Source organism: Lytechinus variegatus, chromosome 5, assembly GCF_018143015.1.
Source record: "Lytechinus variegatus isolate NC3 chromosome 5, Lvar_3.0, whole genome shotgun sequence".
Classification (NCBI taxonomy): domain Eukaryota; kingdom Metazoa; phylum Echinodermata; class Echinoidea; order Temnopleuroida; family Toxopneustidae; genus Lytechinus; species Lytechinus variegatus.
Window position 1 is genome coordinate 41649649 of NC_054744.1, and position 27813 is coordinate 41677461.

Here is a 27813-nt window from a genome sequence, read left to right on the forward strand (position 1 = left end):
TATCTCATCTCGGAAATCAAATTTTCTAGAAATTTGTGTATTTACAAACTAATTTTTAACAGGTGCTCTGTAAAAATGACTGCTTTATGGTCTGAATGTTGATATTTTCTGCTCGCGCTTAGCGCTCGCAAATTTCGATTTATTAAGTACCTATTATTTTCTTGTATTCCATTTAGTGACAAATATCCCTTTTCAAGTCTGATTGTCAAAACGTATCAGATAGCGCTACTCGCTCGCATTTTGATTGGCGAGTTATGTGTGTCTTAATATTGATTTTCATAAAGACTTTGGCTCGCAATTTCCGCTCGCATTAATGGTTTGAAACATTAAAGTGCTTGAAATGCCCAGTTTTCAGGCCATAATATTATCAGATTTCTCGCCCTCATTAGGCATTAATAATATATTAATTTAATGATTAAATTGTCCCTTTTGTTTCATCTCGCGCTTAGCAAGAGGAATAGGAAGATAGTCATCATTTTCATATGACATGTCCTAAGGCTGTCCCGGTCCTATGTCAAAACTCAAATAATAATGAAAAATATCAGCTCATTAATAAGTGCGATCCATATCCACCTCACAATTTACCTACAAAGTGAAATTGACTCTTTTCAGATCGGAATATCAAATAGTGTAAGCTTTGGTTATTCATTCATGATAAAAGATGTGTAGAATGCCTAGATTCTAGGTTTAAATCTGAAACACGCACATGTTTATTCAGATATTCAACTCTGTTCTCTATTTAAATCATTATCCAGTTTCAGACCGCAGTTCTGCTCGCATTATTAATGTAGAAAGATTCCCTGTTATTCATCCTTTTCATGATTTACAAACCATGAATAGAGTGACCCGTTTTTAGGTCTAAATCTCGAAATTTTCTGCTCGCGCTTCGCTTACATCAATTGTTTAGTTCTATAGCTACCCTGTTTACGATTACAAAAAAGTTTTCGATTCTTTTTTTGTAGAAATGTCAAAATTTTTCAGCTCGCGATATCGTTATTTGATTGTTCAAATATGTAACGTCTTCATGGCTAAGTGCATGCAGTCCCAATAACAAGTAGTTTACGATCAGTTCAAATTAAACGTATATAAATATTTTCTGGCTGCACTTTGCACTCACATTATTAATGTAAAGAAGACCTCCAATTACTAATCCTTTTCATGATTTACGAAACATGAACAGAGACAGTGTCTCGTTCTTAAGTCTAAATCTCACAATTTTCCGCTCACGCTTCGCGTTCGCATCAATGTTTAGTTATATACCTATTATGTTTAAGTTACAATAACCGGGCTTAGAATTTCCATTCTTTAAGTAAAAATTTCGAAAAAATTCTCCTCGCGCTTCGCGCTCGCATTATTAATTGTTGAAATAAGTAACGTCTTCATGGCTAACTGCAAGCAGTCTTTAACAGGTACCTTTTCCTGTTTTCCATCAGTTCATTTCTGCTCGCACTTCGCGTTCGTAGTAATTATTTAATTGCACACACATTTTTTTTTCAGGATAACAAATATTGCCCAGAATGTTCAAATTTTAGGAAAAAATAAATAAAATTTCCACCAATTTTTTTGGCTCGCGCTTCGCGCTCGCATTATATAAATAAGAATTATGATATCATATTTATGTTGATTTATAAGAATAAAGCTAAGAAGTGACAGACTACCCCGTCAATGAAACAAACAAAAATCATCTTTGAGCGGCCGATCTGGGATTGACGTATGGCTGAAAAAAAATTCGCCCCGGCCCCCCTATTGGCGAAGGCTGGATCCATCCCTGTGGTCCCCCCCCCCCCTACCTTTCGGGACAGATTTCCGCCCATGTACATAATAATTAAGTAGCCTATGATTTGCCTATTCAAGGACAGTGAGTGTCTTCGATCCCCTCCGAGTTCGCTGTTGTAGCTATAGTAACTGACGTCACTCATACAACAGCATCGCAGCGAGCTAGCTAGCGCACGTTAGGCAAGCTAGGTGTGTGTGATGTGGTTTACGTATACGATACACGCAAATCCAATTTGTGTGTGTATTAATTGTGCGGAGATATTGCAGCGAATTTGAGACGACGAATTGGGACAACTTACTTATTTTGGCCAACTCTTTTATTAAATAATCATAGTGATTTTCAATTTGAAATTTAACCAGACCATTCGACAAAATACTGAAAATAGGAAAAAGTAACCAAAGTGACAGCTTTGTCGCCCAAGAAGTGTGAGATCATCGTTTATTTTTGGGCTGACGAAACCGAAGCTTCTTCTCCTTCGAGATGCTGGCTGCGCAGAAACCCCGCCGAACCCGGGAGTTCACCGGTCCGACTCCCCACTCTGTAGCGATAGTGAGTATTGAAGTGGATTGTATCATCGAACATTTTTCATGAATTCAATTTTAAGAAATACAATATTCTAGCATAGCAATATTCTCATAAAATCGACCAAACTGTCACCATAACATAAATAGACAAACACCTAGGCCTACAAAAAAAAAATAGGCCTAGGCCTATGTGAAAAATTTGCCAAAATAGATTTTTCTTTTTTACGATCTTCTTCTGTTGATTTCCTCCAGTCCTGGAGAACTGCGAGATCCAGTGGATACGCAGAAAAAAAGTGGTTTGATAAATATGTTTAGAGACAAAAGAGAATGGCTCAGAACGAAGTTGGAGTAAAGTGTATCACAAGGCTGTCTAGTTGTTGTTCACTAGTAACAGAGAACGTTTGACATGAAGCTCATGCAAGAAATGAAGGGAGTAGTAATGAAGTTGGGGAGCTGAAGCAACAGGTATACTACTTTAGTTGCTTTAGTGTCCAATCCAAGAAGTACAACATTAGTAATATCAGCTGCAACTTGTGATGCAGGGGTCATGGCACGATCATGTTGGAGATACGGAGGAAGGTTGGCAAGGAACCTTTTCCTTTCATCTGCGTAGAGGGTACATTCTCCTATAAGGTGAATTACACTCTCATCCTTGACATTGCAATAGCAGGTACTATCGTGACGCCTCCCAATTTTGGTGAGACGTGAGTTGGTAGCATAGACACCACAAAGAAGTTGACTCTTCAGGGATAAGGCTTGGCGATGACTATAAGGGTTTAGTCTTGATGGGAGCACTTGTTCACTGCTACCATCTGGCCTGTGGAGAATCTACAGGTAGGACTATGGTATGCCAATGCTGTATTGAGCACACACTCTAAAAAATCATTAAAATATCACTTTTGTGACCAAAATTACTAATTTTCAAACAGTTTTAATTTAATTATCATTAGTCATGTGGGAATAATTTTTGTATTCACCAGAGCGCTCAAAAACTTGAATTTTGGGCATATTTTTGTGTACGCCCTCTATTGGTGGAAAGTAATATGGCAAGAAAATTTTCATTTTTTGATCTCTATTTTTAATTAAGAAAAAATGATATAAAGAATCAAATTTAAATAAGAGCCAAGTAGTATGAACTAACAGTTCTAATGGAAACTGTAAGTGTAAAAAAATGAAGCATTTGCCCCAAAGAAAAAGAGAAAATAAGCCAAACATTGCCACCCTTATTTTGTCACACATGGAGATATAACTGAGAACAAGGTTATATTATAACCTTGTTCATTGAATGAGTGGATGGGAGTAGAGTTGTCCTCTGGGTGCGGTCTAGGTGACTAAGCAGCTGAAGTGAGGATTTGGCTGCTAGAGCGGCTTGGGTTTCTTCCTCCCTGTAGTCAAGAACGGCTGTATACATGTAGATGAGTCTTTTCCATTGTTTGTACTGTATAGGTAGCGATGCCAAACCAGCCGCACGTTCGCATCGGTATGCTCTGCCCCTGTGTAAAACATGGTCTCAGAAAACTCTTTTCCAGTCTTTAAATATTAATTCAGTAACACTCTGACCCACAAAAATCCGCAGATTATTAAATTAAAATAGGAAATTTTCACTTTACATTCTGATTTGAGGTTAGAATCGCCAGATATTTTGCACTTGAAATGTGTCTTGAAACCTGCCTGATCGTACGATGCGCGCGGCCATTTTGAATCTCAGAAGCCAAAAGTGGAAAGTACTGCTCATGTCATAATCATGTGACACACAAGATTTTGACTTCCACCAGTGTTTGTGGCAATTTGAATTGTTAGTTTAGTACTTTTGCTCTGAAATTATGTCTAAAAAATCTGATTTTTTTTGCATTTTGATATCATGATTTGTTGAGATTCTGTTGATATGGTGATTTGATGACATAAATGTTTTGACCCCTTTATCGTACACATAAAAAAAAAAAACTCCCAGCATCATGAGATTCTTTGAATTCTAAGCTTTGTAATGATACCAAACTTGTTACCAATTAGCAAACCGCGAAATACCGCCAGCGGGAAAGATAAGGGCTTGCACTGTCCCCAATCTGGAAAATTCAGGGTCAATACAGAGACTGTATAGTCTGTTGAGTAGGGTTGTTTGGTTTTTGGTGATTATGTAATAGTCCAGGATAGAAGAGGCATAACCTTTTTTTTATATATACAATATTTTTTTAGGGTTTCTTGTCAATTCGAGGGTGCTGATTACGAATCTGAATGATGCCACTCGTGTAACCTTGAGCATTTTCCGCAAATTGGCAAAATCCAATATGGCCGCCAAAATATGCAAATTACCCATGAAAATCATACAATTGTCCACACATTGGCTATGAAATGCATGACATTGTGTGGCAGGAGTGAAATACTCTCTGAAAAAATAACTTCTTACAAAATATTGATTTTCCTGATATTCAAAATGGCCGCCAAAGGCCCTTATATACACTATGTACAATATGAATAGGGAAAACTAATTTTCCCAAAGTGAGCACTAAACTGCAAAAAATCGCGATGTATGAACGAAGTAATATACGCAAATCATCCTTACTAACGAGATATATCATTTGTAATGTCATATATGGGAAAATTGCTGTATTTTGATATCCGAAATAGCCGCCACTGGCCCAAACAGTATTGCGTACAATGGCAATGGGGGCCAAAAAAATTCACAAGAGTGATCACTAAAAAAAAAAATGCATATTATTAAGATTAAACAAGTGGAATACTGACTATAAACATAATTATTAACGAAATATATTATTAATATGCCATGTGTGTGATGAATGTTGTATTTTGATATTCAAAATGGCTGCCAAAGGCCCTAAAAGTATTATGCACAATGAGAAAGAGGAGCAAATAAATCACAAGAGTGAGCGCTAAAATGCATTATATATGTGATAAATTAATGGGATGCTGTCTAAAAACATATATTCTAACGAAATATATCATTCAGGTTTCAAGTTTGTGTTAAATACTGTATTTCGACTTTCAAAATGGCCGCCATAGACATTAACCGTATTATGTACAATGCAAAGTGGGAAACCAATATTCACAGGAGTGAGCACCATAAATGCACGTAATAGTGATCTATGAGTAAAATATTGTCTGAAAGCATAATTTCTATTAAGATGTATCATTTATTCTGCCAGTTAGGTGATAAATACTGTTACTGGAAAGTCAAAATGGCCGCTACAGGCCCTTACGGTATTATGCACAATGTGAATGGGAACAAATTATTTCAACAGAATTTGGCTTTGCTTGGTCAAATGGTGATGTATGAGTGGAATGTTGTCTAAAAACATGATTTATAACAAAATATATCATATCTTATGTAATTTAGATGATAAATACTGTATTTCAACATTCAAAATGGCTGTCATATGCCCTTTTTGGGAACATTATTTGTATCCACCCAAATTGTATATTATACGATAAGTGGCTATGGTGGCCATTTTCAATTTAAGAATGCAGCATTTATCACCTTAATTACACAACATTATGATATATCTCGTTAGAAACCATGGTTTTAGACAATAATTCACAATTATATGCAATATTTAGAGTCAAGCAAAGCCAAATTCTGTCAAAATTATATGTCCCATGTTACAATGTACATAATACTTTTAGGACCTATGGCAGCCATTTTGGATTTCACAGTACAGCATTTATTACCTCCACCATGTCCACGACCCATATGTGATGTATTTAGTTAGAAATAATGTTTCAGACAATATCTTTACTCGTACATCACAGTTATATGCATTTTATGATTCTCACTCTTGTGAAAATTAGTTTCCCTGTTCGCATGTTACATAATTTAGTTAGGGCTTGTAGAGGTTATTTTGAATGTCAAAATACAGTATTACCTATATGGAAGAAGAAATGCGATGATTAAAAAAAATGTTTTCAAATAACGTTTTACTCATACAACAGGATTATATGGATGTCATAGTCAAGCAAATCCAAATTCTTACAAAATTATACGTCCCAATTCACATTGTAGATAATACTGTTAGGGCCTATAGGGGCCATTTTGAATTTCATAATACAGTATTTATCTCATGCATGACAAAAGAAATGATATGTCTTGCTATAAAACATGTTGTCAGACAATATTTTACTCATACATCACAACTACATGCATTTTATGTTTCTTACTCGTGTGAAAATTAGTTTCTCCATTCGCATTGTACATGATGAATATAGGGGCTATGGCGGCCATTTTGAATTTCAAAATACAGCATTTATCACATAAATGGCATATTAGCAATTATGTTTTTAGTCAGTATTCCACTCGTTTATCTTAATAATATGCATTTTAATGCTCAATCTTGTCATTTTTTGGGCCCCGGCCATTGCCATTGTACATAATATTCTTTGGGCCAGTGACGGCTATTTTACATATCGAAATACAGAAATGTTCCCATATTTGACATAATAAATAATATATCTCATTAGTAATGATGATTTGCATGTATTACTTCGTTCATACATCGCGATTTTTGCAGTTTAGTGCTCATTTTTGTGAAAATTAGTTCTCCCTATTCATATTGTACATGATAGTGTATACAATGGCCTATGGCAGCCTTTTTGAATGTCAGGAAAATAAATATTTGTCAAAAATTATTTTTTAAGATTGTATTTCACTCTTGCCATATAATTTCATGCATTTCACAGCCAATGTGTGGACAATTTTATGAGTTTCATGGGTAATTTGCATATTTTGGCGGCCATATTGGATTTTGCCAATTTGCGGAAAATGCTCAAGGTTACACGAGTGGCATCATCCAGATTCGTAATCAGCACCCTCGAATTGACAAGAAACCATGAAAAAATATTGTATATATAAAAAAACAAGGTTTGGTCAATTTTCTATGGGGCCTATCCTGGACTATAACAGATGGTGATGTACCTTTCTTGCCCTTTTAAACCCTGATTATGGTCCAAGGCCCCATCTTTTTTTTCTTGCCTGATATATTATGTCTAGATCTATGTTTACCCCTTCCATAATTTGCCCCAGGCCCCTGCGTGGCCTTTGTTTGCAACCCGCCCCTCACCCATAATTGCCATAATTACTTGTCCCAACCCTATTTCTTTTTTTTTGGGGGGGGTGCCTGTAACACGGACCCCAAACTTTATTGCCCCCTGACCCCATTTTTTTTTTTTGGGGGGGGGGCTACCCATTATCGGTACTTGTCCAACGTCACTGGCCCGGCGGCCCCTACCTATCCCGACCCATTTTTTTTAGCTACCTTTAAGCCGTCAAACGTTACTGGCTCCTGCCCCCATCCCGGCCCCTGCCCCCCCCACCAGCCCAATTTTTTTTTTAGCTTTCTTTAACTTGTCCAACCTTGCCGGCCCCTGGCACCCCATCCTGGGCCCCGACCCAATTTTTTTATTTTTTATTTTTAGCTTTCTTTAATTTGTCCAACCTTACCGGCCCCTGGCCCCCTCCCCCCATCACGACCCGTGCCCCTGACCCATTTTTTATTTTTTAGCTTTCTTTAACTTGTCCAACCTTACCGGCCCCTGGCACCCCATCCCGGCCCCTGGGCCCCGACCCAATTTTTTTTTTTTTTTAGTTTTCTTTAATTTGTCCAACCTTACTGGTCCCTGGCCCCCATCCCGGCCCATGGCCCCTGACCCATTTTCTTTTTTTTTAGCTTTCTTTAACTTGTCCAACCTTACCGGCCCCTGGTCCCCCTCCCCCCATCACGGCCCGTGGCCCCTGACCCAATTTTTTTTTAATTTATTTTTCTTTAACTTGTCCAACCTTACCGGTCCCTGGCCCCCCTTCGCCATCGCGGCCCGTGGCCCCTGATCCAATTTTTTTTTTTTTTTTTTTAGCTTTCTTTAACTTGTCCAACCGTACTGGTCCCTGGCCCCCATACCGGTCCATGGCCCCTGACCCAATTTAAAAAAAAAATTTTTTTATAGCTTTCTTTAACTTGTCCAACCTTACCGGCCCCTGGCCCCCCTCCCCCATCCCAGCCCGTGGCCCCGACCCAATTTTTTTTTTTTTTAGTTTTCTTTAATTTGTCCAACCTTACTGGTCCCTGGCCCCCATCCCGGCCCATGGCCCCTGACCCATTTTCTTTTTTTTTTTAGCTTTCTTTAACTTGTCCAACCTTACCGGCCCCTGGTCCCCCTCCCCCCATCACGGCCCGTGGCCCCTGACCCAATTTTTTAAATTTATTTTTCTTTAACTTGTCCAACCTTACCGGTCCCTGGCCCCCCTTCGCCATCGCGGCCCGTGGCCCCTGATCCGATTTTTTTTTTTTAGCTTTCTTTATCTTGTCCAACCTTACTGGTCCCTGGCCCCCATACCGGTCCATGGCCCCTGACCCAATTTAAAAAAAAAATTTTTTTATAGCTTTAACTTGTCCAACCTTACCGGCCCCTGGTCCCCCTCCCCCATCCCGGCCCGTGGCCCCTGACCCAATTTTTTTTTTTTAGCCTTCTCTAACTTGTCCAGCCTTACCAAATCACTTTGGAAGGCCAGAAAGGCGATCTTGTAATATTCTCGATGTTGAATATACTTGTTTGGGGGAAAAATAGTATAACAGAATACATCTTTTCACAAGTGAACATTCGATCGTCTTTGAAATGCAGATGATACGTGTGTGGTATACTTTACCATTGACCAATTCATTGATCAGGGATCAGGCAAGTTTCTTGCATAATGATAATAATCAATATAATGGTATTTCATTTCAAGAATGTTAGAAGCATAAACTGAATTGTACAGAGCTTTTACATATAAACAAAAGAAAATGTAAACTGCATTTTAGTACTTAATAAAAAATAATATCAAGTTGTATTATACAAATATACATGTATACAAAGCATGAAGAAGCATAAATTTGGTAATGAATGCAGCTGGACAAGTACTTCTGCACTTGAATTGTTCATTACATATTCGTCTCATTTGCATATTTACCACTTTTTGTACATGTAGAAGATAATATTCTATGAATTTGTTCTTGTGCAATTGAACATCATATCACTGATGATGATACTATTATCCAATTTATTTGTAATGAAATGCCATACACAAGAACAAACATCATTGTAACATATACAATATTGTACTATATTGCATCATAATCTCATTTGCATATGCATTTGCATATTTTAATACATGTATTCTGTTTGAATATTAATATATCATAATAGTTTAATCAAGGAATAGGCCACTTGACATATTGTTGGTGGTTAATTTCCTCATACATGTAGTTTGAATAGAAATATTTTTAACATACATGTTTACAATATGCGTATCATTGGCTTTGCATCATAACCTCATTTACATAAAGATTTATGGTATTTTAAATTTGCATATTTAATTATATGAAACACTCTCTTTTTAATATTATATATTGGTTTAATCAAAGAATGGGCCAATTGACATATTTTGGTGGTTAATTGTCTCAAAATCACTAGCATGGGTGAAACTACAAAGGCAAATACACATTCCGCATGAGCGGCAGACATTTTTAATGATATGCGTGCATATTTAATTAGATATTTGCCTAATTTGCATATATTAAGAAAAAAACGTAGTCTTATTGTGAAGAGCAGGTCACAAGCTTCAAAATGAATGGTCACAACATATGTATACAGTAGATATTTTAAAATGATGTGGCATCGCTAGTATAGGGGAGTTGAGAAGTTCATTGAAAGAAGGTACATGTACTGTAGGTCGTACTTGTTGAGGAGGGACTGGAACATTTGGATAGTCTTGGAGCTGGGGTGCTGGCACATAACGTGTAGAAGGAGACGATACTCTAGCCTGCAAGGGTCGAGGTTCACCAGCTTCCCCAGAAGTCTGAGGCGTTGGATGGCTACGATATCAGATACAGCAGGGAGGCCAGTGAGGATGTGAACTGATTCGTTGGCAGTGGAACGAGGAAGACTTAGTAGGGTTTTAAATAGGGTTATTTGGGCCCTATCTAGGCGATCTAGGGCTGCCTTTGTCAAGTGGATGACCTCTGAACCATACAGCATCCTAGGTATGCAATATCTCTCCCAGAGGGATGCCATGACTGCGGGGGTGAGTCCCATACGGAATGCTCCCACACCTGTAAGAGCATAGAGTCTTGTTGCCGGTAGATATCATCTTGGAAGTAGCATCAAGTTTGTGTGAGGAACGGGTAATACCCAGATGAGGGTGCTTGTCTACGAGAGGTATGGTACTAGAACCAAATTGCCATACTTCTGAAGTCTGGGGACCAGATCCAGTGATGATGACAGCACTCTTAGACGGATTGATGGTATAGCGCCACCTGCAGGAGTAGTCAAAGACAAGTTGAAGCATACTGTTCAATTCTTTTGCTGAGGTAGCCACTAGTGCAACGTCATCAGCGAGTACAAGAATGCCTGTGTATATGGATTGAGTGAAAGCTCCAAGGCCTGACGACTGGAGGCTGTTGATCAAACCATCGATGAAGGCCAAATAGAGTAGGGGGGAAAGGATTCCTCCTTGTCTTACACCTTGCCTCACAGGAAAGCTTTCACTTATTCTGCCTTTCCACCACACAACAGAGCTAAGATCTTCATATAATCTCTTTATAATAAGCCAGAGATTACCCCGAACACCAGCCTTGTATAGCTTGAGGAGAAGACCATTGTGCCAAACTGTATCGAAAGCTTTGGCAGCGTCCAAATAAGCAATGAATGTTTGCTTCTTACAGCTTTCGATGATGAGATTCAATGTAGCCGCTACCAATAGGCATGAGTGTCCTTCCTGAAATCCACTTTGAAGCTCATGAGGTATGTTTGACTTATGAAGAGTCTCTTCTAATTCTGGTTTAATGAGAAGTTCTAAGATCTTGCAGAACACAGTAGTGAGAGATATACCCCTGTAGTTCGAAGGATCAGTGGGAGATTTCCCCTTTCCTTTGTGAATTGGAAGTATTAAGCTAGTCTTGAAGTTGGACGGTATGTGACAGTGGAATAGGATTGAGTTATAAATCTGCACCAGTAGAAGACGAGTGATTGGTCTGGAATACTTTACATGCTCAGGGGAGACCTGGTCTATTCCTCCTGCTTTGCCGGACTTTAGCTGGGCAATTGCGATGTTCAGCTGCGAGGATGTGACTTGCAGTTGGGTTCCTTCGAGAGAAGCTTCTGCCCGAGTTACTTCCTCATAGACTTAGGTAGGATGGGGGGTCGGGTGTCCGGACACTTTATCTTTTTGAAGCCTTCTTTTTTTGTCTGTGGATTACACTAAAAATATGAATTCATTACTTGTAATTATTTTCTATTTTGTTCTTTATAATATTTCCTAACATTTTGTACTAAAAATTGATGGAACTTCGCTGGTAATTTTTTTCCAAATGACATTCTAAAACTGATCGTCCGGACACACAACTCGTCAGGATACACTACAACTGGGTATACCGTATGGGCACTAGATAGTATTCATCCGGGCTTAATTCAAAGATTTTGACATATTCCCGAAAATATTTAGAAATTGGGAATTTATCTTTATTTCATACCTTTGTTTTTTCCAGGGTAATCTGTTGTCGGTATTTTCTTTATCAATTTGTCAACTGTATGCACGGAGGAATGAATTATGCGGCGATGGCCTTTTGCACTGAATGGCACTAGTATTCAACCCGTTTTGAGAGTTTCCTCAAATATATAGAAATATTTTGACTCTTCCAAATCAGTTCTCTGATGTCAACATGCTACATTGTAAATGATCGTTTCACTACTTCCACTGCGAGCTCCGGCACATGATTTGATGATTGATGACGAATATTTGTTCTAAAGCCGTTTCCTATGGGATTTCTTGGTTTTTCAACGAGTTTGGGGCTGGTCAATACAATTTTGATGAATTCTACTGAATTTTCTTACTTTTTGTTGCTTCTTTTTTTCTTGTAAAATCAATTCTTCCCGATTCTATGGACACTGTGCCTATCCTACACACCCGCGCGTATCGTTTGTAATACGCAATAATTTTAACGCGCGCAAGGTGGTCGGTTTCAAAAGAGGTGGTCGATATGTGGTAGTCTCACCATATATGACTATGAAATGAGGGAAAGACTGCAAGTGCAAGGAGACAAATGAAATTAGGAGTTAGGCCGGGGGGGGGAGGGCACTCACATATATTTTGGTGGTACGGGGATGTGCCGCTTTGATGACCACCTTTTTCAGACCTAATTTTCAGTTCTCTAGATACCAGTACTCCGAATGACAAAATTTCAGTTCAGAAGCCACCCATCCCGCTCGCAACACCCGAGGGGGGGGGGGGGGGGCACTCGACCAAAAAGGTGGTAGGGGTGTGCCGCGGGCGAGACAAAAAACGGGGGCCTTGGAGCGGGCTTATTGTAAAAAGGAGGGTCCTCAGAACGGGCTTCTGAACTACAATTTTGTGAAAACGGGGGTCCTTGGAACGGATCGCCAGCGTGTGAGTACGTGCGTATGCACCCCTATGGAACGGGTATGCGTGCATGATGCAGCTAGCGCGGCCTCCGCCGGGTGCGCTCGCCCAGAGACGATGGTTGGACAGCGCTCGGCGGCCGCTTTTCACCAAAATTGCAGCAGATCAATGCGACCGGAACGGCGTAACGAAAAATATGCGAAGCTTTGGAGCGGATTTCTTCTTTTTTTCTCGATAAGAACAAAATGCTATGCCTTGGAGCGGCTTTCTTTGTTTTTTTCTCAATAAGACAAAAATGCTATGCCTTGGAACGGAAATTTGGGTGTAAAAATGGGGGTCCCCTCCGCGGCACATACCCACTATGCATTATATACTGAGTGCCCCCCCGGGACCCCAGTTACGAAATCAACATCTCCGTATGTAGCATGACCTACTGTTTGTTTATGGAAGGAAAAAACTAATCCAAAAACATTTATTTCATACTTAAGAGAATCCTTAGCCATGGCACAGGTATATAGAGGAATGAAATTGGAACTATCTTATTTTGTAATATATATATATACATGTGTATTTTCATCATCATATCATGTTTCTATTAAAAGCATCCTATCATGTCTCTATTAAAAGCAAAAAAATTGTATCCAGGTCAACCAGAGTGTTTTTATTTTATACAGAGAGCTAAGATGCCAAGCAAACTTCCTCCAGACCACCTCATCCTGGAGAGAAGAAAACGAGATGACCAGCGGGAAGAAGCAGAAGCTGTCACAAAGTATAATGCACTGTGTGACCTAAAGAATGACTGGGAGAAGATCACAGACCGGAGAATCCAGTCAAACACAGTCAAGAGACGGGTCCGAAGCTTGATGCAACAAGAAGAATTCACACTTGAAGACAGAAGACAGAGGTTAGTAGGCTTGACAAAATATCTCCAGGTGGGTGTTTCATAAAGCTGTTCGTAAGTTAAGAGTGACTTTAAGAACGACTGGTGATACTTTCTTATGGCAAATGGTATATTCGTTAGCGATGTTTTTGCGCGTAAGAAAGGATCACCAGTCGTTCGTAAAGTCACTCTCATCTTACGAACAGCTTTATGACACGGCCCCCAGAATTTGTATTTTGTGTAAATTCATGTGCCATCGTCATACATGCTACTTCCACTAGTCTTGGATATTTTGGTTTCTTTTTTTGTCTCACCTGCGAAGCAAAGTGAGACTATAGGCGCCGCTTTTCCGACGGCGGCGGCGTCGGCGTCAACATCAAATCCTTAACCTGAGGTTAAGTTTTTGAAATGACGTCATAACTTAAAAAGTATATGGACCTAGTTAATAAAACTTGGCCATAAGGTTAATCAAGTATTACTGAACATCCTATTAGAGTTTCATGTCACATGACCAAGGTCAAAGGTCATTTAGGGTCAATGAACTTAGACCATGTTGGAGGAATCAACATCGAAATCTTAACCTGAGGTTAAGTTTTTGAAATGTCATCATAACTTAGAAAATATATGGACCTAGTTCATGAAACTTGGACATAAGGTTAATCAAGTATCACTGAACATCCTGCATTAGTTTCACATCACATGACCAAGGTCAAAGGTCATTTAGGGTCAATGAACTTTGGCCGAATTGGGGATATCTGTTGAATTCCCATCATAACTTTGAAAGTTTATGGATCTGATTCATGAAACTTGGACATAATAGTAATCAAGCATCACTGAAAATTTTGTGCAAGTTTCAGGTCTCATGATTAAGATCAAAGGTCATTTAGGGTCAATGAACTTTGGCCGAATCGGGGGTATCTGTTGAATTACCATCATAACTTTGAAAGTTTATTGGTCTAGTTCATTAAACTTGGACATTAGAGTAATCAAGTATCACTGAACATCCTGTGCACGTTTCAGGTCACATGACCAAGGTCAAAGGTCAATGAACTTTGGCCGAATTGTGTGTATCTGTTGAATTACCATCATAACTTTGAAAGTTTATGGATCTGATTCATGAAACTTGTACATAAGAGTAATCAAGTATCACTGAACATCCTGTTCGAGTTTCACATGATCAAGGTCAATGAACTTTGGCCATGTTGGGGTTTTTTGTTGAATAACCATCATATCTCTGTAAGTTTATTGGTCTAGTTCATAAAAAGTGGACATAAGAGTAACCATGTATCACTGAACATCTTGTGCGAGTTAGAGTAGTATTCAAAGTCAGCACTGCTGCTATATTGAAACGCGTGATGCAGTTGAGACGGCCAGAGGCATTCCACTTGTTTGTTTTTTGTACTGTAAAATGGAAGGTGCCACATATAAAAAAAAGTGACCTTGCCCTAAAAACATTTAAAGCCTGGTAGAACAAGTTAAGCGTATGTAACTTGTCACAGTTTTCTGCTGTTTGCATGTGCAAACTCCATGATGGGTGCTAAAAAATGATCCTACCAGAATGAGAAAGGGGATGCATTCCTACATATAAGTTCCACCATCAGTTATGGATTTGGAGAACCCACTGCTGATTCTGACAGAAATTAGCTCTGATCACAAGAAGCCACAGAGATGATGATAAGGAGGAGGAAAATACCTCTTGATAACTGGGGTGCTCTTAAACCTTTAATATGCAGTCAATATACATATAATAAATGAACATTAATAGATTTTTTTTCAAGAATCACAATGACAGGTCAAAATATGTGTACTAATTACCTCCTCCCCTGTCCCATCATCAACTATTTTGATACTGTGAAAAGGGGAAACGTGTAGTATGAAGGCACAAACATATGATTTCTTTGTGATATAATATGTGTACTTTTCATTCTGTCTCAGATTACGAGAATTGCTAGCAGAGGAAAATGATCAATACCTGGTCGAGATGGAAGCAAGTCAAGAAACACTTTTGGAGCGACAAGCAAAGATGAGGGAACGGGCAAAATTTCTGAAGGAGAAGAGGGAGAAAGAAAGACTACAGATCGTTGCAGAAAAACTTGATCAGAGATGGAGGTATGTCTTTGTCCCAGCATCATAAATAACTCCTTTCTTTATGTATTGGTTAGGTTTTCAAGATTTTCCATTTTTCAGGTGATTCCAAGTTATAGACTTTACTCCTTCTCAGAGTTGTAATTGATTCAATTAATGTCAAGAATGGAATGCCATAACACTGTTTATATGGAAATGAAGATGAGTATGATGATAAGTTCAGACATTATGTAGGCATGAATGTTTGCCAAATTAGCAGAATGCTTTGAACTGAAACCTTTGCAATATATTATTTTTCTGCTTTTTAATAAAATCAAATTGACACCGTGTTGGACTTTTACAGGCATTGTAACTTTGGAATACCTTTGTGAAATATTCCCTGAGTTTTTACTTCCTTATTTATGCAATGAATCAGAGCATGAAATTGTTCTTTACCTTCCGTTCGGCAGGGAGGAATGTGAGGAGCTTAGGGCTACCCTCACCCGGCGACATATGGATGAAGTATGCATGGACCGTAGCCATCAGCTGGAGACAAAGGCTCGCATGGATGCACATGAGAAGGAGGTGGAGCGCATGTATGCGGACCTGTGGGAGAAGGACAGGCTAGCCAAGGAGGCCAAGGAGGAGAAGATTGCGCAGGATCAACACGCAAGAAACATGGAGATGTTGAGCGTCTTGCAGAAGCAGATGGCTGCCATCGAGGCCAAGCGCCAGGAAGAAAAACAGCTCAGGATCGACGGTGGCAGACTTAGGGTAAGGATTGTCACCGAAGCGTATAATAAAAGGATAGGGACTGCATGTTTGATGCAAATATGTACACTTTGATGCGTTTTATAAAATTTTTGCAAACACTGTTGTAGAATAGAAGGTAATTTGCTCACTTTTTTGAAATTGATAAAGGAAACCAAAACCCAAGAAGAGAAGCAATCCTATTGGAAAGAGTAAAATTAGAGGAACAATTTTCTAAAAGGTTTCATCAAAATCGGTTATGAAATAAGTGAGTTATGGATCTTTAAAAAGTTTTGTTGTACTTTCTATGGGGATCCTCAAATTGGCAAACATGGCTGATTTTGTGGACAACTCTCCATTTGTTTTCTTCACAAATTTTCAGATTTTCCCCTTTATTTTACATATTTACATTATCTCCTGACCTTGACATATATAGTGTGAATTATATTTTCCCATGACATATGTTGTGCTCAGAAGAAGGCAAAATGCAATTTGAAAGATGAGGAAAATCTGAAAATTTGTATAGAAATCAAATGGAGAGTTGTCCACAAAATCAGCCATTTTGGAGCACGTTTGCCAATTTGAGGATCCCCATAGAAAGTACAACAAGAGTTTTCAAACTTCCATGATTTGCTTATTTCATAACCAATTTTGATGATTTTTTTTTAAATGTTCCTCTCATTGTACTCTTTAAAATAAGATTGCTTCTCTTCTTGGGTTTTGGTTTCCTTTAAATCTAGTTGTATATTTCCTTATAACAGAGTTTGTCATGAGTTGATGTAAATCAGCCTTTTACAACTAAGGAGAGATGATTTCCTGGTATGTTATTTAAAGTCAATAATCATCTGTTTATTCAAGGCTCCATGCTAACTTTTTTCTTGGTGGCCCAATTGGTCCACCAAAGTGATCAATTTCATATTCTTGGTGGCCTGAAAAGCAAATTCGGTGGCCCTAAAACAAAAGAAAACATTACAATTTATCAAAAATTTGGTAGCCCGACTGGGCCACTAAAACAGAATTTGATGGCCCAACTCTCATTTTTGGTTGCCCCGAACCACTGGTTATGTCGAGCCCTGATGTATTCATCTGTACACTGCCTATTTTTAAGAACAAATAAGTAGATTCTATGATTATGTCCATTGCTACTGATATTCATAAAGTAATGTAGCAGCAGATTGTTATACAATGTTTCATTTCATGAAACTTGTTATACTATTAAACTTACAGATGACATATTCTGAAGGTTAATGAAACAGTGGAATATGAGTGATTATATGCTCGTAAAAATTTTACCATAATTTGCATTTGTTATTGGTAATAATTTGATGAACCATAACTCTGGTTTTTGTTGCTTCCATAAAATGAAGAACTTATTTGATTGATCATTCATTTTCCCTTCAGAAAGAGGAGGCAGCACTGAGGAAACTGGAAGAGCAACGTGCTTTGGCTGAAAAGAGGGCCCTCCAACAGGAGATGCGAGCTGGTCTGGATCAGAATGTCAAGCTCAAAGCCAAGCGAATGGCCAAGGAAGTCCAGGAAGAATTAGCTCTTGACATGAAGATCTTGGAGAAACTCCTTGAGGACTCTAGGAATGAAGCCATGGAGATTGCACAGAGAAAGGTCAGCAATTGTGACTACCATTTCGTTAAAAACTCCCATGTTTTACAGTTGGGTCCAATTGATTGTATGCAGAGCCCTATAAATCTTACTTAATATTACCAGTAAGAAATTGTGATGATTACTTGGGTGCACAATTTTGATGGAGATGGGGCAGAAGCTTAAAGGTACAATGCACATTCATAACCATTTTCAACAGTTTCAATAATATTAACATTGATTTCAATTCATTTTTTTTTTAGATAGTACATGTACCATGAAAATGTGAACATTTGTCCTATTCTTGGCAGCCTACTTTTCACCTCCTTGTCCCTTCATTTATAAATTTGGTAACTTTGCCACCATGGTACCATAATTACAAATAAATGTAAATCCTTTATGAAATGGGCCCTAAGGCATTCTTTTTACCCTTGAGGTGCAAGTATTTTGATTAACTTCATTTTTTTTAACTTAACATTATATAAGGGTAATCTGCCAATTCGTCCACTCACCGCATGGTCTACCTTCATTTAGTCTAATGCCATTCCATCCATCAACATTGTGTCTAACAACCATTTCGTCCAGTAATCATTTTTGGTGCAATCATTACTTCATCTCGTCACCATTTGGTCTATTACCATTTCGTCTAATATCCCATTGGTCTAATACCCAACTTCTTTTCATTCATTTTGCTCAATTAACACTTTTGTTTAATTAGACCAAATGGTATATGGACTGAATGGCTATTCGACCAACTGGCTATTGATGGAATGGCATTAGACTAAATGAAAGTAGTCCATGTGGTGAGTAGCCAAACCCATATAAACCCAAAGCCCATATAAGTGTACAATACCAGCTTTTCTATTTTGGATGATTGATGAATATGCTTTCATCAAACCTCTGCTGCTTCTGTCAATACAGAAAGAACTGCGGGAGGAAGATCAACGTTACCGCAGGTACCTCCAGGAGCAGATGAGGCTTGAGCAAGAGAGGGAAGCAGAGATTGACCGCATGATATCAGCAGAGGTTGAGAGACAATGGCAGAAGAGACTCACTCAATGGGCCAAGGAACGCAATGCACGTAAGAAGCTCATGGAAGAGGTACTTGCAATAAGGAGACAGCAGGTGGAGGAGAGATGTAAGCAACACTTATCTTTATTGATAGTCTTAGGTTTTGGTAGATGAGATGATGTTGGAAATGGTGACAGTTATAAAGTGTGATGGTAATGTTTGTCAAGAATAATGAATCCAGAGGGAGGATAAAGGGAAGAACATAAGAAACAAGTAGCAGAACTTGTAAACATTGATTCCATTATTGGGATGAATACATGTTTCATATTAAAATTTTAGATTTCAATTTCCAAATTCATTTACCTATTGAACTTACATCTAAGTAAATCAACTTTCTTTCTTTCTTCTGAGCAATAAAGTATGTGGTTTCTGTCATAAACAGTCCAACCTCTTTCCTTGAGCAGTCTTTGATACATTTTGTACTAATTAAATGCACCACCCCCCCCCAAAAAAAAAAATCATCTTTGTTCTTTCAAATAATTCTAAATATTGTACCAAAAGAGCCTCACATTAATTTTGTTGATTCTCTTGTGAATATTTTTAAATTAATATTTTCCCCTCTATTTTAACAGTGGCAGCCAATGCCAATGCACAGGCAGAGCTAGCCAAGGAAAGAGAAGCCATGCAGGCAGCTATGGAAGAACACAAGAGACTTGAAGATGAGAAACAAGCCTCAATTCTACTCGCCAACAAGAATTATGAACAGGACCTCCTGGGCCAGATGGACTATACCCACAGACAGACAGAGAGGGCTAAAGATGAAGAGTACAGGGAATACCTCCAAGGATTGGAGACAGAGGCCGAATACCAGGCTAAGTTGAAGGAGGCCCTCGCTAGGCCGATTATTGACAAGGCCCACCCAGTCCGTAGGATGCATATGTCGGCAGGCAAATCTCCTCAGATAGCATAAAGTAATTGATGGTTTTTGCGAATGAGTCATTCCATCAACAGAATGTGTTCCTTTAGATGATATTTGCCTTGAAAACATTGTCATTCCAATTTTCTAAGTAAACAGACATGTACCAAATCTATTTTAGAACATGGATTTTACATTTTTGCCATCATGGGACTTAAACTAGATCCTCATAAAGCATTGTATGGTTGCATGCTTATAATGTGTAATGTGGTTTACATGAGTTAGATAGGATCCTTGTCTCAGAACACATAGAATCTGTCGTGAAGAATAAATGATTCTTGTCGTTAAATTTCATGCATTTCATTATCATTTTGATAATTCACTCAAATTCATCATGGCCTTGCATAATGGTACAAAGCACTACTTGTTCACTCTATATATGTATTTTGTTGCCTCTATTAATCCTGACATTATCTTATGGACTATCATTTATTTATTGTGTGTAAAATATTTTGTTCATATATGTCAGTAAGACATACAGGTCAGTAAGAATGATTAATCTGATGAATTCCTAACATACATTTGAAAGACACTTTAAAAGAATGAAATCACACACAAAAAAAGGTTCATGTGTTGATATACTGAAGGCTAATCAATTTTTTTTACAAATTGTATTATGATGGTAGCCCTATAAAGCCAAATCAAGTATAACTATGATTTAGTTTTTCCGTCCAAGGAAAGTGTGTTGTACAACATGTTAGCTACATGTAGATATGTTTTAATTTTATTGTAAAATTTTGGATAACCAATATGCATTGACCTTTATTAGGATGATATGAACTTTTAGCCAATTATTATTCATTTAAATTAGAAGTCTCATGATGCCAATGATTGTTACTTATTTGTATTAACTCACTGGTACATTTTGATTACTTTGCAAAAAAGAAAATTGGCAAAGACAGATTTCTATTCAACAATATTTTAATGAATCCTAAGTTGACTACTTCTGTGGCATCCATCCTACAGGAATAGCACGTTTTGTTGGATTTGAATTCATCAAATAGGAATTGGACAGTCATCTCATAATCTGTAGATATGTATAGGATTGAAATTGAAGATTTTTCCATGTGTCTCCAATTCTTCAGATATTGCTCTTATTTTTCTGTTATTTACAGGGAGAAGGTATATTATTGAATCAATGAGAATTTTATCTTTTGTTTGTGCAGGTTCTGTAGAATACTATATCCGTCCGTATGCAGAGTGTATATAAAGTGTTTTATTAAAACAAAACCACCTTGTGTGAATGGCAAGTTGTATTCACTTGTCGGTATTATCATGTAGTGTTTATCTTGTCAACGTTGGGTTAACTTGAACCACACTGCTATGAAGTACCTGTTGCTGTACCATTTACATGTACCAACTGTACTTATTGTTTTTTTTTCTTGTGGTGATAAGGTTAATTTTTCAATGTAATGAGAAGGAATGCTAGTATGGAATTAAATTTAATTAACTCCTGGAAAACAAATATCAAATCCAGTATTCCATAAAAGTGAGAACTTGATCAGTTTGAGGATACCATCAAACAGCATGAATCCATGAAAAAGTAGTTCAAACCTCCAACTAGGTTTTATGATATATGTCTAAGTGAGAGCAAATAGACATAAATTCTTGCGGGAACCTAAAGAAAATAAGAGGTTGAATCACATTCAGTGTGTGTGCAAAAACCCAAGGTAGAGTTTTGTGAATTCAAGCCGATGTGTTTGTACAATGTATATAAATTAAATATAAATATACAAATATATATTCAAAGTATTTGTATCTGCTTTGGATAAAATGTTATGTTACAGTTCCTATGAATCGGTGGTAACTGTTTCAATAAAAAACACATAGCTAAATATATCAGTAAGTGCCTTTTTAATTTTTGACTAATGAGTTGTGAGCGTGTATTATTGTTAGCTCTTAATACATATGATACTTAAAAGTCAATGTCGATTCCTTAGAAGTGCAATTTCCTTGGCATATGTAGTGGGGTTTTTTTAGTGAATAGCTAGTTTTGAACCTACAGGAAAAATCTGTTTGTTGGCTTTTTGTGTATGTGTGTCGGTAATTGCCAACAACCATGGACACAAGTATGACAGAACACTATTAAATCAGGGATGGTCCTTGTTTTGAGACTCTCAAATTGCTGCAATTTGAACAAAGGTAATGCTGCTAAAATCATACTTCAATGAAAATTCATATGAACCCCTTATGTCCTCGGTTACTGGCAATTTATTACAGACACATGAGTGTGGGTCCCAACTTTTCTGCATTTATGATAGCTTTTTTTTGTGTTTGGGGGGGCTTACTGTCCATAATTGATGCCTTAAGCATGTATGACTGCCTGTGGATATGTGTGTATAGGAAAGTGAGTGTGTGTATTTTTCATACCCTTTACAAAAGTGAGTAGTGCTCACTTACATGAATTTATTGACGATTTCCTTGTGTCATTTGAAAAATTTAGTCTATGAGCTTTTAATACGTCTAAACATTTCTGCATATATTCGGTGTCCATTTCAAAAGTTCTTTTTTGTTGTTTTTAGATGAATAGTTTAGCTATTGCTTTCCCCTTATCCCTTCAAATGACCATCTACTCTCATCCTTTCTCTTTCACTCCCCCTCCCCTCTCTTTTTCTTTTTCTTCCTCACAACTTCTATCTTGTTCAGCTTGTATCATAATTATCAAAAAAAATTTTTTTTTAAATTGTAGGAGTTGCCATTAGTGCTTATCAAAAATTATCTTTTTTATTTTTAAAAAAGTCTGTTCTATAAGCATGCTGTTCTTAAGACTTGTAAATATAAAATTACATTTGAAATTATCCCTCAAGAGATATATGTATGTTTATGACGAATAGTGCTTTAAAAAGTCCATTTAACAAAGAGGTTCAATTATCTCCTGACCTGTGAAACTAATTATGATAATTATGCTGCCTTGTGATCACTTTAGTGGGGGGGCATTTCACCAACATTTTCCATCTGAAGAGTTGTCAGATCTGACTTCTTTCCTTACTTTTGATTGGCCTTGAAGCAAAGTTCCTTTGTAGTTCCTATGGTACCTGATGGGTAAAACATACTTTATCGGCAGTAAAAACATGACACAACATCGAAAAATCCCTTCAAGTAACTCTCCAGGCGATTCAGCGCCATAGATCAATGATTAGCCCTGAGAACAGATGAGGTCTAGCGCCCTCATACATCAAGATTATAATTGACTCGTAAGTCATGTAAGTCTTCATAATTTAGAATCCCGGGAGGGGGAGGGCACTTCCATTGACGAGTGGATACCATGCGTGACTGTGGGGTTTCAAAAAATCACCCTAAACAAGTATTTTCCATGTTCTAAAAATGTACCCCTTAAAGGGAGTGCAAAAAAAAGAGTAAAATTCACTAAACAAAATGCCGAAAATTTCATCAAAATCGCGGATAACAAATAAAGTTATTGAATTTTTAAGTTTAGCAATATTTTGTGAAAACAGTCGTCATGCATATCCATTAGGTGGGCTGATGATGTCACATCCCCTCTTGTTCTTTTGTATTTTATTATATGAAATTAGGTTTATTAATTCAATTTTTTTCCTCCAAGAACTATAAAAACTGGACTGACAATTTATGATTTAGTGCATTAGATATTTATTGCTGCAACCTATTTCATTATGAACGAGACAGGCATATTATTCACACAAGCAAAAATTATGATTTTATGTAATTCTAGTAACATAAGAAAACGGAAAGTGGGGATGTGACATCATTTGTTATCCGATTTTGATGAAATTTTCAGCACCTTGCTCAGTGAATTCTCCTCTATGTAGTTAAGATATAAATATTTTTACCCCGGACCATCCCTGTAACAAGTATTAGCGTGTGAAACCTTACCCTTGAGGACAAATCCACCCCGACAAAAAAGATTATTTGAATGCCTGAAAAGAGAATAATCCAAAAAACAACATTCAGAAAATTTCATCAAAATCGGATTTTAATTTTCGCTTACTTTTCACAAAACAGTTATTTGCACATCCCGGTCGGTATATATGCAAATGAGGGAACTGATGACATCACTTACTCACTCACTATTTCTTTTGTATTTTATTTTATGAAATATTCTAATTTTCTCCTCATTGTCCTGTGGAACAAAGTTTTTTTTTCTCCCTGAACTTGTGGAATTGCTATTATTTGGTTCAGTCTAGTTGGTCCTTATTGTCAAATCTGTAAAAATAAAAATATTGTATAATTCAAACAAAAGAAATAGTGAGTGATGAGTGAGTGACATCATCGAATCTCTCATTTGCATAAGTGTGACTAAATTGTGCATATAACTATTTTGTGAAAAAAGTGAAAATCTAAAATGCCATAACTTTCCTATTTTACATCCGTCCGATTTTGATGATGGTTCTGCGCGAGTTCCCCGCCCCCTGCCCCTACAAATGAGAGATGAGCTATATCATAGCATATCATCAACTAGGGTCCGGGCCTCATCTGCATATTTCCTGAAAATTGTCTTTTAAAATCTGATATCCATCATGAAACCCCATGAAACCAATGATCGACTCAATGTTGTGGTAACAAATATTTTGGGGAAATATGAATTCCGAATTCTCAATATTCATATACCGTACTAAGATCCGGGACTAAGATCTCGGGCTATTTCATCTATAAGAAGTTTCAAATCCGATCTCTAGCTCTTGCATTCTTTAGTTACAAACATGAAGTATGGCATATGCCTTGGACATATATTGATTCTTTTTCGGGGCGTTTACAAGACATTCTTAAAGAACAAATCAATAATATTGACGAACAAAATATCGGAGGTTGATCAAGTCACTCGGCAACAATAAAGTACGATCAGTGTTTAGTGACGTACCTGTGTAGCTCATGAATATTCACAAATTGATTATTATGATTGATTATGGGTGTGCGGAGTGAAACGAAACTTTGATTCTGGCGAGATCTCATTTTAACAGTCGAAAACTTTGGATGATTATAAAAGGATTTATATTTATTTCATGGATTTTGCTGTGTGAATTCTGAAGTACTAAGTAAGCTAATTGCAAATTATCCAGAGGTAAGGGATAGAAAACATATTTTCGTGTATTTGCGTTTGCATCTGTGATTGTAATTTTGTGTACACGCGTATGGTATGGTGTAGTCCCGTTGGTAATTATTTGTGTTGGTTTTTTTTCATCAAATTGTCATCAGGTTGCGGATGAATAAATTTCTCCTGATACTAGAGTCCTGTACTCTGTAGATATCCGTTCTTAACGTCGAGTTTGGTTGCTACTATCTTTCTATGGCTAATTCAAGCTTGAATTTGAAAGTGCATCAGGAGCAATCTCTGAGTGTCTGATCTGATTCTGAGTCATTGAATTCCACCAAATTTAATTTTCTCAATCCAATTTTTAAAATTTGAATTAAAAACAAAGACTGCAATCTCAGTTCTTCTAAATCTAGCATTAAGTTCTAGTACGGTAGCCAGGCGTGGATCCAAGAGGGGGCAGAGCCGGCTTCCCCCCCCCCCTATATTTTGGCAACCTGCAGATTACAGTGTAGTCTACTCTTAATCTTCGACTTGATAGAAACGATGAAAAACATAAATAAAAGTAAGGAAGGGTATTATACCCATGATGTGTAATTTACAGCCTTGTAAGGACCGGCCCGACCCCGAAAGGAAACAAGAGAAAGGTGAGGGGAAGAATTTGAAAATATACTTAATATAAAAAAATATTTGTCGCGCTTCGCATGTGTAAAGTTAATGAATTGCATTCAAGAGGATTAAATTGCACTCAATTATATCCAGTTCTGAAATCAATTTGCATGTATTTTAGCTTGCATTTCAAGCTTTCATTATTTTGTTTGATATATATACAAAAATTGTTGATATATATCAAAATTTTCAGCTCGCGCTGCGCATTGGCATTGATTGATTAGTGAGATGCCTATCCTCTTTGGAAATTCTTACCAAAATTTCTCAAAATGCCCCTTTATTATGTCAGTATATCAAAAATTTATGAAGCTCGTTCTTTGCGCATCGTTAAGTTGTTTGAGACACGCAGCTTGTTCTTTATTTAAATAAAAACACGCTTTACTGTCCAGTTTTCAGGATGGAATATCAAACAATTTTAGCTCACGCTTCGCACTCTCATTATTTAATTGGTGATACATGTATCCTCCACATTAATACTTAAAACAGTCCTAATAAATTGAGTCCCTTTTTACGTTACTATATGAAAATTTCGACTTCGCGCTCGCATTGTTTAGTTGGATACTTATCTTTGTTCATGATTATAAAAACTGCTCAGAATCTTCAGGTATAAGGACATAAAATATCAAAGAAATTAAGCTCGAGCTTCGTGCTTGCATTATATATAAAGACCACATGAGATACCTTATCTTGTTTATAACAATAAAAACTATACTTTAAACTTTAGTTTTTAGTTAGGACTACCCCCCTGAAAACCAACAAAAAATCAGATTATACGTACAATAGTGGACAATCGAGAAATATTGTGATGAATTTTTTTCAACCCCCTCCCACTATTGGCGAAAGCTGGATCCGCCCCTGATAGCCAATAGTAAATTTGGTTCTTTAAATTATTTTTTCTTAATTAAAAATAGAAATTGAAAAATGACAAATTGTCTTGCCATATTACTTTCCCCCTTAGAAGGCGTAGACACCTGTATGCCAAAAATTCAAGTTTTCAAGTGCTTTGGTGAATACAAAAATTACTCCCAAGTTATGAAATATAGATTTCAACTGTATGGAAATTAGTATTTTTTATTACAAAATTGATATTTTAATTTTTTTTTAAGTGTGTGCTGTATACAGCATTGGCATACCATAGTCCTACCTGTAGATTCCCCACAGGCAGGATGGTAATGAACCCTTGAGTGAGCTGATCCTTCAACTTCTTTGGAGATTCCTGGATCTGGAGTCCAGATTAGCCTGGAGGCTTCTGGAGAGTAAAAGTAGTTAACGTAGCACGTATGCTTACTCTCCATGAAGCCTGGGATGGGATGGCACAGGCCCACACACACCAAGTATTATGGAGACAACAATGTTACTCCAAAATACTCGATTTCTTTAACTTTTTTTAAATATGGTCATTTTCAAACGTGAGTGACACGACAATCGGAGAGGTTTAAGGGCTCATATCTTCAAACTTAAAGGTTATGAATCAATCATGACTACTATATTATATACAATGTAGGACTGGCATGGGCCACTGCGAGTTTGATTTGAATTCAACAATTTGTTTAGTAGATATGATTAAAAAACGGTGCGTGAGTGACACGACAAATTTTGGACATGGGTTTCTGACCACTAACACATATGGTTGGATTCGTGCCCAAGTAATTGTCATGGAGTACTGTGAGTACCAGTAAATGGACATAGATAGTGTACCTATCTAACACATATAGTCAAAATCAATCAAACCTTCTCTATGGAAAATGGTACCCTCCTATATACCGTGAGTGACACGACATGCAAAACGTGAGTGACACGACAAGTGCAAAAATACAACATTTATCTCAACATTGAAAGTATTTTTTGCATGATCTAGAAAAGTAAAATACCATTAATCAAAAAACAAGCTTAATTACATAATAACTGCTTTCTTTAAAGTTCATAATATGTCATCCTGATGTTTTATTCTTGGTTTATGGTCATATTTGCCCATCAACTCACATTCCCTATACCATACCACACTGTCACACTAGGGCTTCTACCACTCTCCTCTTTAGAGGAGGAGGGGGCACTTGAAGGAGGTGTTATGAGGTCTTGGCATTGACATCAACTCAAACATTCTTTTTGTGGCCTGATATCATTCAAAACTTTAACTCTTTCTCCCTATCTGTATATGA

General features: G+C 37.4%; 2 protein-coding genes across 2 annotated transcripts in view; both read left to right on the top strand.

Annotated features, from left to right (window-relative positions):
• The first annotated feature begins 1934 nt into the window (after positions 1-1934).
• LOC121416185 (cilia- and flagella-associated protein 53-like) lies at positions 1935-21816 on the top strand. Its single transcript, XM_041609669.1, has 7 exons — positions 1935-2326; positions 13375-13604; positions 15516-15689; positions 16115-16418; positions 17796-18014; positions 18912-19128; positions 19634-21816. Exons 1-7 carry the CDS (start codon positions 2258-2260, stop codon positions 19969-19971), a joined length of 1551 nt encoding a protein of 516 aa, XP_041465603.1. The 5' UTR covers positions 1935-2257; the 3' UTR covers positions 19972-21816.
• A 3005-nt stretch (positions 21817-24821) lies between these two features.
• The window catches only part of LOC121416186 (probable phospholipid-transporting ATPase IM), a 68229-nt gene continuing 65237 nt past the window's right edge, over positions 24822-27813 (top strand). The window contains exon 1 of the mRNA XM_041609670.1: positions 24822-25015. The gene's annotated coding sequence lies outside the window, so the exon portion shown is untranslated. The remainder of the gene's footprint in view (positions 25016-27813) is intronic.